We start from the raw sequence: 15,851 nt of genomic DNA, 5'->3' as shown, positions 1-15,851 counted from the left end.
GGCAAGCCTGATGGTTGAATGGTGAAAACGCAACATCATAAAAAGTGCCATGTGCCTGGTTTGATTATAGCGAGCAGGGGGCTTCTACCAATGCCCATACTACCAAACTGTTAAGAATGCCAGAAAAAGGGTTGGATATAAAATACCAGAATGTTCGAATGCATCCGGTCACATTTTTCAGTATACAAGCTCCCGCACTTTTATGTCTATTCTGACCCACAATCTTCTGCACAATGAGCAAGAGGGTCAAAGTTCAAGACGCAATGTTACGACGAAGTAGTATGTCCCAATTTAGCTCATACTGCATGTGACAGTAAGTACTTTGTAAGGGCAGCTACAGTGTGTACTAAAAGTAAAAAGAAACAGTATGTGATTTGAAACGCAGTAATAGACTACTGTCCGTCGTTATACTCCCAGCTGTTAGATAACGCCAAAAACGCAAACAAAAAACTCCAAAATGGCATCCGTGAGCCGTAGAACATGCATGTTTGCACAGCACTGTAGAGTGCTGCGGCTGCATATATGTTTTTGTATTAAAACATAATAAATAACTCTTCTGACCTGCAGAGCTCTTTAGCCTCTTTCAGGTCCTTTATCGTACATTTTTATGATTACATTTTTATCATGTCTTATACTATTGCCCATTGCCTCATGCACCAATCACAAAAATCAACTTGCTTGTATGTGCAAACATACTTGGCAATAAATCATTTATGATTCTGATTCTGAATGTTTTGGTTTTATGGCACCACGTGGAAGACAGACTAAGTGACTAGCTGGTGAAGAACGATGAATATTTAGCATCTATTGACCGAGACAGAGATGAACAGAGATAAAGTGAAAATGCATATCTGACTTTCATGCAACAGGAGGCCTGAAGCACCGCATTGAAATGCTCCATGTCCGCCGGAAATATGAGTTGACAGTTTTTTTATTAACCTCATGAGTTGGGCAGTATGCCAGGCATGTCTGTCAGCTTGTTCCTCAGTTTTTCTGCCCCCTAGTGGCCACAATATCAAGGCTTCAGACGTCTACATCATAAGCTTAACCAGATACAACTGTGTGATTCCTGGAGTTTATAGGGAGTGATGCACACACATGCTACCTAGAGGAGCTGATTCAGAGCTTTAAATTCATCTCAGCGACTTTCTACAAGCTTTATGCAAACTGCAAATAAAACATTGTTTGTTTGTTTTTATCACCCCTTTGTCAACAAACATTCACAATAACAAAAAAGGCGAGTGAGAAATCAGTTTGACCTACTGCTCACTCTAGACACGCAACAATATTAAGTGTGTACGATAACGATTCTGCACATAATTGGAATATTGTCACATTTCAAACAATAGGTACATTTTAATGTGTTAACCAAATTACAACAGGGAAAGATAAAGTAGCCTAGAATGTAAACCCTCTAAACTGCAGAGTAAATTTGATCCCTTCAGGTTCATGACTGTAATGGGACTATTTTTTACTAACAGTATTTCCTCCTTTATTTCTCCCTCTTCTCCACTGAATCAAATTCCTCCCACTTTGAAAAGCCTTGGCTGTGTCCTTGGCTGTGTAGTCTTCATAGTTCAGGTTTCACCCTGTTCCAAAAGCCCCCGGTGTCTCATTCTTCCCCTCTTCTCTTCCTGTAAGCTGCTGATTTTCCGCAGAATCGCCGACTCTTGATATTAAAGGACTGGAGGGAAATCTGAGCCGAGATCAGTTTAAAGTGATAATCCCCAACCTGTGGCGTCAGAGGATGAAATGTCAAAACCGGTTACAAATCGGATAACTTGCCGCGTTCCCAGCGGTCCACATTAAGTGCTGTTGTTGTGACTGGTGGAAAAAGTAATGTCTTTAATTCATGATGCTTAAAACAAATGTTAAAAACCCAAATCAAACTCCTCTGTCCTCCTCTGTTTCAGTTTCCCTCAAGCCACCAACCAGACGTTGTTGGATAAATTCAAGCGGCAGCATGAGGGGAACAGCTACATCGAGTTCCCTGCTGTCATGGAGCCCGCCTTCATCATCCGACACTATGCCGGCAAGGTCAAGTACGGAGTCAAGGTCAGTGTGATCCCCCACTTCCTCACGAGTCACTGATTAGACGGAAAGGAAAGGGAAAGAGCAGCTTTGTTTTTCAGGGTTTTTATGTTGTGGGAGAAAAAGTTGTTCAGACACATCATCATCATCATCATCACAACCTTATTAAAGCTACAGTAATAATCCTCTTCATTCTGCTGCTTCTTCTTCTTCTTCTTCTTAGTTGTTCACACCATACTAGTATTATTGATTTGATAATTGACTGTCATGGCTCTCCGTTAAAGCCAGATTTCATGCCATTCTGCTTGTTTTCAGTTAGAGCTTCTGTGGACAGATACAAGTTACCCATCAGTATTCAACAAGATTTCACTCTTTTAAAAAACAAATACAAATGTATTTAAATCGGACTATATGACGATATATATCCGATTATATTTTCACGACTTATACAGATGGTTGTGTACGTAAATGTAGCTGTATTGTTGTGATTATTAGCTGTTGTTTGTGCACACTCTTTGCCTTTATTTTGTTTATATTACATGAGGTAGTTTTAAACTTTTATTGACATTACTGACTGTGTTGTCATTGATTTGATATTGTTACATTAAGAACAGCTGCTTTTAATTAAAACCTTCTTTCGTGATTGCGCTAATGTTTTATTTGGACATCTTTTAATGTGCGGACCCCGGGACATTTAGCAGCTGCTGTGGCACAAACTAACGGGGATCTAATAAAATCCACATATAATACCATTGACTACCATTTTTTTAAAATCTCTGCCACTCACAGGACTTCAGGGAGAAGAACACAGACCACATGCGTCCGGACATCGTAGCTTTATTGAAGAGCAGCAAGAACGCCTTCATCTGCGGGCTGATGGGCATCGACCCGTCGGCCACGTTCCGCTGGGCGGTACTGCGAGCCTACTTCAGGGCCCTGGTGGCTTTCAGAGAGGCTGGGAAGAGACACACGCAGAAGAAGACCGGTGAGCTCCCACACGAACGGAAACACCATTAATATGCACATAATAGCAGTGAGACGCTGTGATGTAGATGTAGGAGATAGACTGGGACAAATTACCTGAGCTTAGAAAACCATGTCATCAACAAATATATTGTTTTTATTGTATTAATACATCTTCTTGAGTTTCAGTTTTGCCTAAATTGTTAATTTGCAGCATTTAAGTGATAGATGGATTAGAATGGATATTAAAAATGTATGAAAATCTGTGCTCGCTCCGTCAAAACATCATTAAAGAAACCGCAAAAGTGGGAAATGACATTGATTTGACTGAATGGCATGTGAGCATCACAGGTACTTTATAGTACAACAAGAATAATGGTAAACCAGCAAACCTCTGCAGTTTTTGTTGTTGTTGCTGTCAGCAGGTCTGACTCCGCAGAAGCAGCTCGCATGAAGATGGAAAAATGTAAAACAAATGAGTTGATGATGAAATTACAAACATTTCGTTTTTCAGTTTTTCCTGCCATGCACAGTACTGTATGCTCACATGCCACACAGTTACGATTTAGGCCTCTCAATTCATTATAGTTTACTTTTTCTCTGCCATATTTTGTGTTTCAGTAGTGACTGTTCTGTAGACTGTGTGCACAGTGCTGCCATGTATTTACAGTAGCTCTTGCTCTTTGTCTCTCTCAGCTTTGGCTTTCTACGAATGCCTTCTTTTCCCGTAGATAGACTTGATATGCAGTAGATATTACCATCAGATGTTTTTTCTCAGCACTGCCGTCGTATGAATCAGACTCTGCACCCTCTCGACTCTTTCTACACGTTAGGTTCCACATGTAGATGTTGTTGTGTGAAAATAGAAGCCTTGTATCTTTTGCTCATCCTTAGATATCTTTTAGAAATCCTTCTAACTGAACTCTAAAGATATCAGAGTCGCCTAAGGGAACCTGTCACATGTCTTCTGAAACATTTCTGCAAAACGTGTTTTTGACTGAAAGCTTTTAAATATCTTTCATTTATTTTTTTCACATCGTCATGGGCTAAGTTAAAAGTTAAATGACCTTTTTTAAATACCCTCACCTTGTCTAATAGCACAAGGACTGTAGAATCTGAGAAACACTTCTAGAAGACATTGTGTGGAAGTGCCTTTGGGCGGCGAACACCTACTCACAGAACTACAATGACAAACATCCTACCGCTGCCACCAACTGCAGTTTTGAATGTCAATCATCTTCTCTCCTGAAGTCTTGCACAGGTATCTCTCCAGTAGACGACTGCATCTCTTGATCTCTCCTTCTTCGCTGTCTAACCTGTCATTTCTGTCTCTCTCTCTCTTCCCCCCTTCTCTTTCCTTGTGTATTTTTTTTTCTCTCTTGTTTCTTTTTTGTTTTGCTTCTCCAAGGGCATGATGACGCTGCTCCCTGTGCAGTTTTGAAAAGTGTGGATAGTTTTAGCTTTCTGCAGCACCCTGTGCATCAGAGAAGCTTAGAGATCCTTCAGAGATGCAAAGAGGAGAAGCACAGTAAGGCTGCCAATACAACAATAACTCCTCCTTACATTTTAATGTTCTACCATCACTTGGGGAAACTGTAGGGACGAGGCTGACCAACATCGTCAACTTTACTGCACTGTACTGCAGCCAAAGTCGAGCCAAAAGAGATCAAAATCATCATTCAAACTTAAAGAGAAAAGTTTTTTATTTCTTATTTCCTATCAATAGACTAGATGCTTGTTGGTCTCCGCTCCCTCTGTCTCCCTCTTCCCTCTTTCTTATGCACCTGCATGCATTTGTTCTTAGTCTTGTCTTGCATGTTGTTCTTGTGCTTCAGCCATTCTGTGTCTTACACTGTGCTCGTGAAAAGGCTAGCTGAGAAATGCATGACTCTCATCGCTCTATCAGCTAATTTTGGTCTGGGGAAACAACACAGTAACACCTCTAGGTGTCCGTCACTTTCTGTTTTGTCACACAGCTACACTTTCTTGTCCAGTCCTGTCTGTTTCCACCACAGCACACTTCTAAAATCAACCGAGTTCACCTCTCACTAATACCACAAAGGCTGGTGATGGTGATAGAAACACTGAAGGGGTATAATAAGACATCACTAACTTGCTCACAGGCAGCTTTGGTGTAGGACACACAGCCGACCTCACACACTCCTCTCGCAGAACGTCACTTTCATGACACTCGGATGTGTTTGTGTCTTTTTGTTTTGTGCTACCCTGCAGCTCCTGAAGAGAGTGAAAATGTTGTACAAAGTGATGAAACAGAAAACGGTATACGGTTAAGTCAGCTGATAAAATGCTCTCTCAGGTTGCTCTTTTTTTTTTAGAGTAGGCTAACACTCACCGTAGAGTTCTCACCGCTATGATTGAATGGTTCAGAGCAGCAGCTGTAGGCTTATCACTGCCATCACACCGTAGTAATGTAACACAGCAGCTTCATTAAACCCATCCTGCTTAGTTTTACTTTTTTAAATTCTCTTTAGTCTGACCTAAATAGTCACCGCCTGCTATACTTCATTATGTAAATGATTATGGAACAAATGTGTTTTAAATATTGGTATTTTAAAAAACTAATCACAGTTTTAAGCAAACCTACAGGCCATTAACTCGGCGGTATCATCTTCCATAATTCAACACTAACAAGAGAAACTCACTATTAACTTCACAGATCTTTTTTTAATATCAAATCATCTGCCTTAGATCGTATTTCCAATAAAAAGGCACAAAACACTCACTGCAATAACACATGGTGATTTTCTTTGCTTGGGAAGGGTTTGAGTTTTTGTCTTTGTGTATCTTTTGTGTGTGTGTGTGTGTGTGTGTGTGGTTTTGTGTTCTTTCACACGATGCCAACCTGTTTGTTCGTGATCAGGCGTGCCCAGAAAGAGTCCACGTACGCCGCTGTCAGACCTTCAAGGAAGCAACACCATCAACGAGAAATCCCCACGGTAAGAGTCTGTGTGTTGAGCTTTGCTGGAACAGTGTGTTTCAGGAAATGGACAAATCTGAAGAAATAAATTACTGCTACGTCAGAATCCGGTTTATTGACAAGTAGGGTTTCACGTGCAAGGAATAAGTCCAAAAATCAAGAAACATCAATAAATATAAAATCTATATCTGAATTAAAAACTAAAGCGAAGTAGAAGAATATTGCAATAAAGATACAAAGAAAACTATAAAAACATTTACAATATATCTTAATTAAAATGAAAGAGCTGTGCATTTTCAGAGGTGGTAGTTTTGTGCAAAATTGTCCAAGGAATGTGCAAAGGCTCACAGTATTACTTATATGTGGAAATATATACACAATTCAAAGCCAGGTCCTCCAGATGACGGCATTCAATAAACAATACTAGAGCTGGACACAGGAGCATCTACACACTTGTCACTTGAGGACAAATTACTGTGTTGGCACGCCTGACGATGTATTGCAGTCCAACACCTCAAACTACAAGCTCCACAGTTACCATATAGGTAAACAAATACCACTCTCAACAACAGCTGAACATTATATGCCCAATAAAGGATTAAAATGTACAGTTGTTGATATAATTTTGACCATAACGTCTATATTTATTGATGTTGTGGCACAGTAAAGGAAAATGTTCTTTTTCCTCCACTTTTACTCATGCAAATAGTGTTTCAGATACAAGCTGAATATGGAAATATGTTCATATTCATTAACATAATATGGTAGATTTATTTTAAAATATATTTCCTCTTTATTTTTATTTTACCTGTCATCTTTTGCTTCTTTGTATTATTTACTCTTCATATTGTTTTTATTTATATAAAAATATAAGAATATTGATATTAGAAAAAAGCACAGTGTACAGTTATTTCTTTATATTGTTGTGGTCTATTCACCCAGATTCAGTTGTACTGGGTAGAATAAACTCCTTGTAAATCTTTTTGTTTGTTTTGATTTTATCCGGCATAAAATGCCTTTATTAGTCGACTGTCAAAAGAGGAAATGAGTGGAATGGGGGACGACCTGCAGCAAAGCTCCTCTGTGGACCTCGGAGTTTTCTCCTCTGGGCCCCCAGTGCGTCTTGTTAAATTAGTATTTGATCATACATACATATTACAAAGAGCTCTGGAACTACTCAGTGTCAACAAACCCCTTTAATACCGTTCTGGCAGATGCTCTGTCACACATTAAATAATATATATTTTTAATCATCAAGCAAAGATATTCACCACTGGGCATGTCTTTCAAAAAAAAACGAAAGAGTGAGTGCTGTGACCCTGAGCGTTGCTCTCATACCCCCCCCACTGAGACCCCGGTCCAACACCTCCTCTAATTAGCTGTAGACTGTGAGATTAGTGGCCCACGACAGCGACTGGTGGCACAGAGCGGCTCGTACAAGACGGCTTTTGTTACACAGGAGCTCAGTCCGGGGCTGTTAAAATCCCCCCTTAATGTGATTTAGCAACCTTCTGCCCTCCCTCTCACTCTCGCTCTCTCTTACATTACACACTCATCCTCTACATACTAGGAGAGCACTAAACCCCATGCAGCTGCTTCCTCTGTGATGTAAAGTCACAGCTATGCACTGGACAGGAGTGCTTGGAGAGTGATAAATATTAGCTCCCTGCAGGGTGCTTGACTGCTGGACAGAGCAGTGCAGTGCTTTATGGGACTCTCAGAGAGACTATGGAGATAAACAGTCACAAGAAGCATGTTGTACCATCACCATTCACTGAGATCGATGATCAACTGGGGAGACATTCTCTCTCGTCTTCTTTATATGGTCGGCCAGATGATAACTGAAGATTTGTGCTTGTGCATTAGTACACACTGTGGCCTCAAACATTATTTTCTGATGCGGTCATTCTCAATAAGCCCTGAAACATACGCATATGCCCAGAAATACATATATATCCAAAGATTTTGATTTACATAAACACACTGGAGCTTTGTGGATCTTCTGCCTTCTATTTATATTATTGTAACGTATTGCAGGCTAGTAGTACAAATCATGTGAATCTGTACGACTCCGGTGGGAGTGCGATAAGGATAGTGGACTGTGTTGGCGAAGCATCCTCTGGGTCTCTTCTGTTGCCTCCACAGAGAGAAGCTGTGATGGAAAAAGCCAGTCACACCTCTGTTGTGTATTTTTACACCTGGTTTCTATTTGCGGCTTCTGTCTACACTGTATTTCAAATTCAACACACAGTATTTTGAGGTTTGACCAAGAGTAAGCCAACTGTTTAAAAAAATGTAAATCAGAATCGGCTTAACGATCGAAGTGTGCTGGGACTTTTACTTTGGTTTCCAGTGGCTCTCTATGAACTCGAGCTAACTGCTAACATTAGCATGATAAAGCTCACAATCGACCCCATTCATAAATGGTGCATATGTTTATCCGTGCTTTAGCGGTTTACACACATATCCGGGATTCATCAGTATTTTTGTGCTTGGATTTGTTCGTACCCTGTAAACAAATTTAGAAGTGCTTCAGACCATTTGTACCCACAAATGATGGAAGACCTGGCTGTCTTACAAAATAACTTAATTTATTTCCTCTAAAGTTAGGTACTTTAATCGTGAGTGTCTTTGGGGATTGACTCGCTTCTGGAGCAAACCTCAATCGGAGGTTGTTGTCATAAACCAAAGAATTTGACAAAGGACAATTCTGACCATGAAAAATTAAAGAAATCACCAAAGTCAGTAGGATTCAGCCTCTTGTGACCATGAATGTCTGTACAAAATTTCATGGCAACCCATCCAATAGTCACCAAAGTGATGGAGCGACCTACATCACCATCCAAAGAAGGGTAAAAAATCAAAGCAAACTTTCTCTTGGCACTTTTAAACATGGAAAAACTAAATGTTTGCTTCTTATGCACACAAGGAGCTGAGCACAGAGAGGGTTATGGCTTATTTTAATGCCAATACTGAAGAGGAAGTCGCATAAGCTACTTTCTAAAAGCATATTTATGTATTTCAGAAATCACTTTCAACCCAAACAGCTGCCCCGGCACAGAAAGCTCAACCATCTCGTCTGCCGTTCTGTATTTGTATTAACTTTCATTTTCATTAGCCATTTAAAAACCCTCTCCACACGCTCGTTTCCCACCTTGTTTTCTGTCTAGGAATGACTCAACCTCCTGCTAATAACGCAGTATGAGCTACCTAACATATCTTGCTACTTTGGTCTGTGTGTCATAGTGTGTGGCGGCTTGTAACTCAGCAGGAGAGATTCTTGTAAACTTATGAAAAAGCTATAACACTGGAAACAAAACTAAAGTGCTCCAATGGATCTGAAGAGCTGCATTAATGATAAACTTCTACTGCCACAGATATACTGTGTGTATACAATGATGCTGGAGATCGTTGGCTCCTCAGTTGCCTCTTTTTCCTCCTCTCTCGTCCGCTCCTCTGAGCTGAAATAGTTCAGACTGGTTAATGGTTTTAACCATGACCTGACTGCTCAAGTTTTTGTTTGTCTTCTGGGCAGGTGGTTAGGTTTCACCTTGAGGTCTGAGATTTAAATCATGTGTGAAGTGAATTCCCACTCTCTCTCCAAGGGAGAACAACATGGAAACTTGCGGCCCCCATTGGTGACATTCCTACTGGGGGATAATACTGGTTGACTCTATTTAATAATATTCAAAAGTTACATTGTATGTGAGAAGTGTGTTGTGCATCATAATGCTGAGCTTTTGGGGTTTACTTTATGTTGACTGTGTGTTAAAGATGTGGTTATTTTTTCGGGTGTGTAGTCTTAAACTAAAATATATAATTCTTTATTAAGAATGGATTCTATGCTGAATTTACAAAAGAAGGGAGGACAAATAATATTTTTATTGCTTTCCACCAACAAAAAACCTTTAAATCTTAATAATCTATAGCTCTGTTTTTCTATTTATCAAGATTCATATGAAGTTTGGTTCGCTTCAAAAGTGTCTTGTAATGTAAAGGTTCCTAGACTAAAGTAAGTTTGGATTTCTTTTTCTTTTAAATAATGGCTTTTATTGTTTGTCCAAAGGAGTTCTCCGGGCCTCGGCTGGAACGGGCGTGTGGGTCGACTGAGGTCATCCAGCAGCTCCACCACAGAAGAAGACGGCGTCTTCGTCAACTCTGCCAGCAGCAAACTCCTCGAGAGAGCCCACGACATCCTCATGTCAGTAACGAGACGCATCCGCAGTCACCATTATGCTTTAAACTCCTCCTTGTTGTGTTTTTCTTTGAGCTTTCTTTCTGATTGTAAAATGCAAAACTATTTTCCGCATATAATAATTATAATGTTTATTATGTACATCAGCAGTGTGGCCTCGTGGCCTAGAGACATCCTTAAAACTGAAAGACCAGAGTTCAAACTCAGTGTCAGAAAGCATCTGCGCTGCCTCTTCTCCTTCAGTGATCACTACATTCCTACCAGCTCCAATGACCTCTGACCTCCCTCTTTAGGGAAGCTGTTCCCCCACAGGGATGAATAAAGTTCCACTTTATTGACAGGAATATGAGCCACTTGGGAAGAATTTCTGAAGTTAATTCAGCACTTTGTTGACCTTTTACTTGACGGAAGAAAAAGAGCACCACTGTTGATTTCAAGAGCAAAAAGATGGATTTTGTGGCACAAGTGCGTAAAATAGATTCAACTACCGGACTGACATTTCTATTTTTGTTTTTGTATAAACAGGAGGAACAAAAACTACAAATCTAAGCCGGTTCTTCCGAAGGTACAGTCCAGAATATCTTTAATTTATCTTCAAATGTGGTGTTACATTATCAACATGATCAGCTGACTCTGGCTTCACACCTGCAGCATTTACTGAACGTCAAGTCGCTGAAGTACCTCAGCAACCTGACGCTTCACGACCGCATCACCAAGTCGCTGCTTCACCTCCACAAGAAGAAGAAACCACCCAGCATCAGCGCACAGTTCCAGGTCAGAGACACACACACACACACACACACACACACACACACACAGTAGCACACTGACTGCAGAGCTCACTGATTTGCCATTCAGTGCTCTCACCATAAAAACAACCGGATTAGCCTGAGCTGCACCGAGGAATCTCCCTCCAGCTGTGAATACGATAAAAACAGGGTGTGTCCTTTTACAGCTGTCGCCCCCCCCCCCCGTCTCTCTGCCTGCCCCACAGCCTTCACTGTCCACTGTCTTCTTACCCCTGTATTTGTCCATAATGTGTGTGAAGTATATTACTTCATCCACACACCCAGAAGTCTTAAATGTATGACATCATGTCTGGGAAATTAGGACAAAAACATGTCTCATAAAGAAAGACTTTTGATTCGGTTAGAAAGTTTTCCTTTCTCTGACATACTTTTCCTCACTAATGTTCACTTAGTATGAGATGAGACCCAAGAACCATGAATTAACTTATTCCTACTATTCAAACTGCTGAAAACAAAAGATGACAATCTGTTAAATGTAGGTGCTCTGCATTTTACAGCAGATTCTTTTCTTTGAATAGACTTCCCCGAATTTGAGATAAATTTGACTGACAGCTACAGTTAGCATTCAGAATAATTAGGTTATCTTTAGGTCAACAATGTCTCTCATATGCAGCCTGTAACACAAACCAGCTTAGAAAAAAACCCACTTTATTTTCTGTCCGCTGTCTTTGAACGTGAACTCTGTGCTCTGGCTGTTGAGTGGCGAGGCCCCTCTGGCAGGAGGCCTTGGCCTCAGTGTGTGGATGACTTCACTTCCCACATCCTGTGCTGCGCTGATTGCTTTAATCTCCCATGGAGGAGGAGGAGGAGGAGACTGAATTCCTCCTGCCTTCCACTGAATCATCACACACACGCTGCTGACACACATGTGCATTTGTTTACACACACACAATGATTGCACATGGAGCTACTACACATCATTTTCTTTTTTCTCCTGCAGAACCACATGCTTACGTGGACATATTGCTTGTATTTATGATCGCAGGCAACAACATTAATCTTGCGGCTGAGAGATTTACTGGATTGACCAGCAGTTATTCATTTCTGACTTTGACTTCCGCCTGTCTCAACTGTGGAGCAACACAAGCAGTGTGCTTCTCTATGTGCCTTTATATTCAAATCTAACTTTTCTGTTTTTGCGTGTCTTTCTTTAGGCCTCCCTCAATATGCTGATGGAGACTCTGGGTCAGTCTGAGCCGTATTTTGTCAAGTGTATCCGTTCCAATGCAGACAAGGTACCGTGTGCTCACTCCAGACTGCTGCCACTTTGACTGTTTTGGTTTAGTGTTCAAAGCATTTTTCATTTCCTTTTTTAAAGTTTGAGCATTTCTAAAGCATGTTTATCATTTCCCCCCTCTTCTTCTCTGTAACCTCTGCCATCTGTCGCTTCTCCCTTTTTCTGTCATTTTCCCCTCTCCCCTCCTCGATTATCTGTTTTTCCCATTTCTCAGCTGCCCTTAAGGTTTCATGATAACCTGGTGCTGAGGCAGCTGCGTTACACAGGTATGCTGGAGACTGTGCGCATCCGACAGTCGGGCTACAACATCAAGTACAGCTTCAAGGTAACAAACACATTTACACCCTGTAGACACTCTTTAAACAGCCAAGTCCAGATGTGTTTGATCTTTATATTTTAATACAGTAAATAAGAAAGAAATAAGCAATTGGAGATAAACAAATACAGGAAACATGAGACATTTAGTTCACTAGAATTTGGGGGTGTTACTGTTTACCACTTAAGAAGTAGCCAGTAGTTAAGTGAAAGTATATTAATTTTGTACTTTACTTGAGTTCAAAAGAAAATATTACACTTTTTTGGACCTCATAACATTTATTTAAAAGCTGTAATCATTCGATACATATGCTGATTAAGATATTGCACACAAAACATGGGATCTGTTGATTAGAGAATAGCTATTCAACAGTATCTAAAGTAGTTAAAATTAGTTTCCAACCTAGTAAAAATATTGCAAAATATTTTTTCCCGAGCCCAGCCTGACAAATAAATGTGTCAGAAACAGGCGGCAACCACCGGTTCTGAAGCGTGAAGCCGATGCGGAAGTGTCTTAAAACTTGCATTCTCTCTACTGACCAGCAGGGGGCGACTCCTTTGGTCGCAAAAAGAAGTCTGATTGTATAGAAGTCCATGAGAAAAAGACTCTACTCTACACTTGATTTATTACCTGAGTAAACATTGTAAACATGAGTTTATGCTCTCAATAGCTAGTTTCAAGTCTTCTTCAATACAGAATGATGTTCTCTTAGTAGATGGTCCCATTTAGAGTAAAATAGACATGACACCGCTCCTCCAGAGCCACAGAAGACATCATACAGCAGCTTGTACAAGCTGAGTAGTACTGAACAGGACTAGTGAATTGACCTATATGTGTAAAATTGATGCCGTTCCCCTTTACATTATGTTAGTTTCCTGAGAGTTCTAACAGACCCACTTCATCCACTAGTCTTTGTCTAGAAAGTCCAAGTATCATGTTCATCATGAAGCAAACAGTGGATATGCCAAATGTTAAAAGGAGTTTAGCAGCAGATTGCATTACCATGTTCCCTCCGTGCAGGCGTGTGCAGGCCAGAGCACTGATGCACTATCAATCCATGCTCACATCCCAAAACTTTAAAACGACACTCAGGTTTCCACGAGTTTAGGTGCCAGCGATGAATTCATCTCCAGGAAACGTGTCACTGTTTGAGTCGCGGTTCATTGTGTCGAGATGGAATTATGTGGGACGTGGCGTGGCAGCCATCTTAACCACATTGGCTCATGTTAGAATGATGTCAACCCTGCGAGAAATGCTGTATGACTAATAAAGCCGATCATGTTTTAATGCTGGTTGGAAGTGAGTCTTTGGACGGAGACAAGTGGGAGTGGCTTACTCCCACTCCACTTTTCTCTTCCATTAGTTTCCATTTTGTGGTCTTGAATGTTCATTTGTGCCAGTCACGTCATTGTGGTGGTTTATTGAGGAGTCACTTCACCAAATCACAAATTGTTCTCCCATGTAGCTCCCACAGTATTATCCACTGTAGCTGTGTAGATAGTTAAGGTTTTATTTGCTGGGCTACAAACTAAGTACATTTACTCAAGTACTGCACTTTTTTGAGGTACTTTACTGATGTATATCCACTTTATGCTACTTCATACTTCTTTTCTACTTACAGAGGAAAGTATTGAACTGTTTTACTCTATTACACTACATTTATCTGACAGCTATAATCACAAGTTACTTTTAAGATTTTACATAAAAACACACATGATACACTTAAAAATAAAACACATTGATAAAAGTTAAACCAGTGCTTCCGAACCTTGTTTGTTTGTGACCCCTCGCAAAAAATCAATGTAGTTGAGGCTCCTTGTCATGTTTCAGATGTCTACGAGTTGTTACTAGTTTCAACAAAGAGACATCGGTCCTTTAAACTTCTCACATGATTTTATTTGAATATGAATTTTAATATCAGAATGTGTTTTACTTCCTCATCAAAACTACCTCCACCTTGAACAGCTACAAAGTCTACTCACAAAGTATTGCATTGATTTTATGTACACAGTTATGGTTACAGACTCTCTATCCACCTCCCATCACTCATTTTTCTTAGTGCAAATAATTTGCCAAAAAAGAGTCATAACGTACAATGAACAAAGTTTAAGATTAATTTGACTGATAGCATTTTTATCATTATGTTTTAAAATGTTCTATAGATATTGTGATAATATCGTCGTCATGAATTCTGTTGGCCACGATAATCGTGTAGTGAGATTCTGATATTGTGTCAGCCCTACTTTAATAATACATTTTAATTAATGGTGCCTTTCAACGCCACCTCACATTACATGAACTCAATAATAAAATATACAATAAACAACAAGCACCAGAAATACAACACCAAATCAACAATGACAGGCAGCAGGTTGAAATCAGTAAAGATAAGTTAAAGTGAATACTAGTTTAAAGAGCAGGTTTTGAATTCTATAATGGTGTCCAGCATGCAGATGTGAGAGTGTGTATGTGTTTAGTTATTTGTGTGGACTGACCTCTAATATCTACATTACTGAGTGCAAAACCCATAACACTAACTATTTTGATGAGCTCACTCAGATGATTTTAGCAGCAGACATCTTCATTTATCAGAAATTCCCCAAAAACATATTTAGTGCTGCGGTCAGCACTAATGAGAAATATCTTGGGCATGGTATCACTCTGGAGGAGTCTGCTGTTTCCAGACTCTTCAGAACAGAGCCTCTCCATTGTGCTCGGGTCTCTGAAGCACTCCCCATGCTTGTAATTGTATAAACACAGCATCTGTTTCCCTAACCACCCCCCTGCAGCCCAGAGTGTATTGAATTCAGACAATGGCCCTCAGTTTGAAGAGTGGGAGTTCAGCATATTTATGCCATGATGTTTGAACCCCTGCAAATATGGACTTTTACCTGAAACCACATGTGCCTTTGTTTTGTTTGTTTTTGCACAAGAGATGCTGCAGGAGGCTGCTTTGGGTTCTGCTGCTGGTCGAGACTTTTATTTCACATTCAGCGCCACAGCGTTGAACATCCCCAACCAATTAATCCTGCATTGCTGGGGTGGCCAAACTAGGGCAGAAATGTTGAAATATTGGTTTCTGTGCCAAAAGGTTCAGAATTTAGTCAAAATCTAGTGTTTAAACTATGTGCAATATACCAACAGTGCAATTTATTTGAAGTATGCCCAAGCTGTTTGGCATTGCACATCCTAGTTTAAACACTAGATGTCGACTACATTTAGTTATATTATCTGTCTTAACCTCTTGGCACAGAAACAAACATTATACTATTTCTGCCTGCTGTGTTTGTTCCATCTTGATATTAAACAGATGTATTATTACATTTATCTTAAATTTAAATTTGTATCAGAACCTTTTTGTG

At 40.1% G+C, this 15,851-nt stretch overlaps 1 protein-coding gene across 17 annotated transcripts in view; it reads left to right on the top strand.

Annotated features, from left to right (window-relative positions):
* The window catches only part of myo9aa (myosin IXAa), a 98,011-nt gene that overhangs the window by 65,701 nt on the left and 16,459 nt on the right, over window positions 1-15,851 (top strand). For 10 of the 17 annotated variants that reach the window (XM_031848446.1, XM_031848438.1, XM_031848440.1 and 7 more), the window contains 10 exons: window positions 1,914-2,055; window positions 2,821-3,016; window positions 4,403-4,522; window positions 5,227-5,274; window positions 5,876-5,951; window positions 9,999-10,133; window positions 10,653-10,692; window positions 10,779-10,901; window positions 12,091-12,171; window positions 12,388-12,498. In XM_031848446.1, coding sequence (XP_031704306.1) covers window positions 1,914-2,055; window positions 2,821-3,016; window positions 4,403-4,522; window positions 5,227-5,274; window positions 5,876-5,951; window positions 9,999-10,133; window positions 10,653-10,692; window positions 10,779-10,901; window positions 12,091-12,171; window positions 12,388-12,498 — 1,072 coding nt within the window. The remainder of the gene's footprint in view (window positions 1-1,913; window positions 2,056-2,820; window positions 3,017-4,402; window positions 4,523-5,226; window positions 5,275-5,875; window positions 5,952-9,998; window positions 10,134-10,652; window positions 10,693-10,778; window positions 10,902-12,090; window positions 12,172-12,387; window positions 12,499-15,851) is intronic. The other 7 variants (XM_031848454.1, XM_031848449.1, XM_031848453.1 and 4 more) reach the window with 3 other exon arrangements.

Source organism: Anarrhichthys ocellatus, unplaced genomic scaffold (assembly GCF_004355925.1).
Source record: "Anarrhichthys ocellatus isolate YVR2014 unplaced genomic scaffold, GSC_Weel_1.0 scaffold8, whole genome shotgun sequence".
NCBI classification, from domain to species: Eukaryota; Metazoa; Chordata; class Actinopteri; order Perciformes; family Anarhichadidae; genus Anarrhichthys; species Anarrhichthys ocellatus.
Note: the sequence above shows the minus strand (reverse complement) of the source record. Positions and strands in the feature narration are given on the sequence as shown.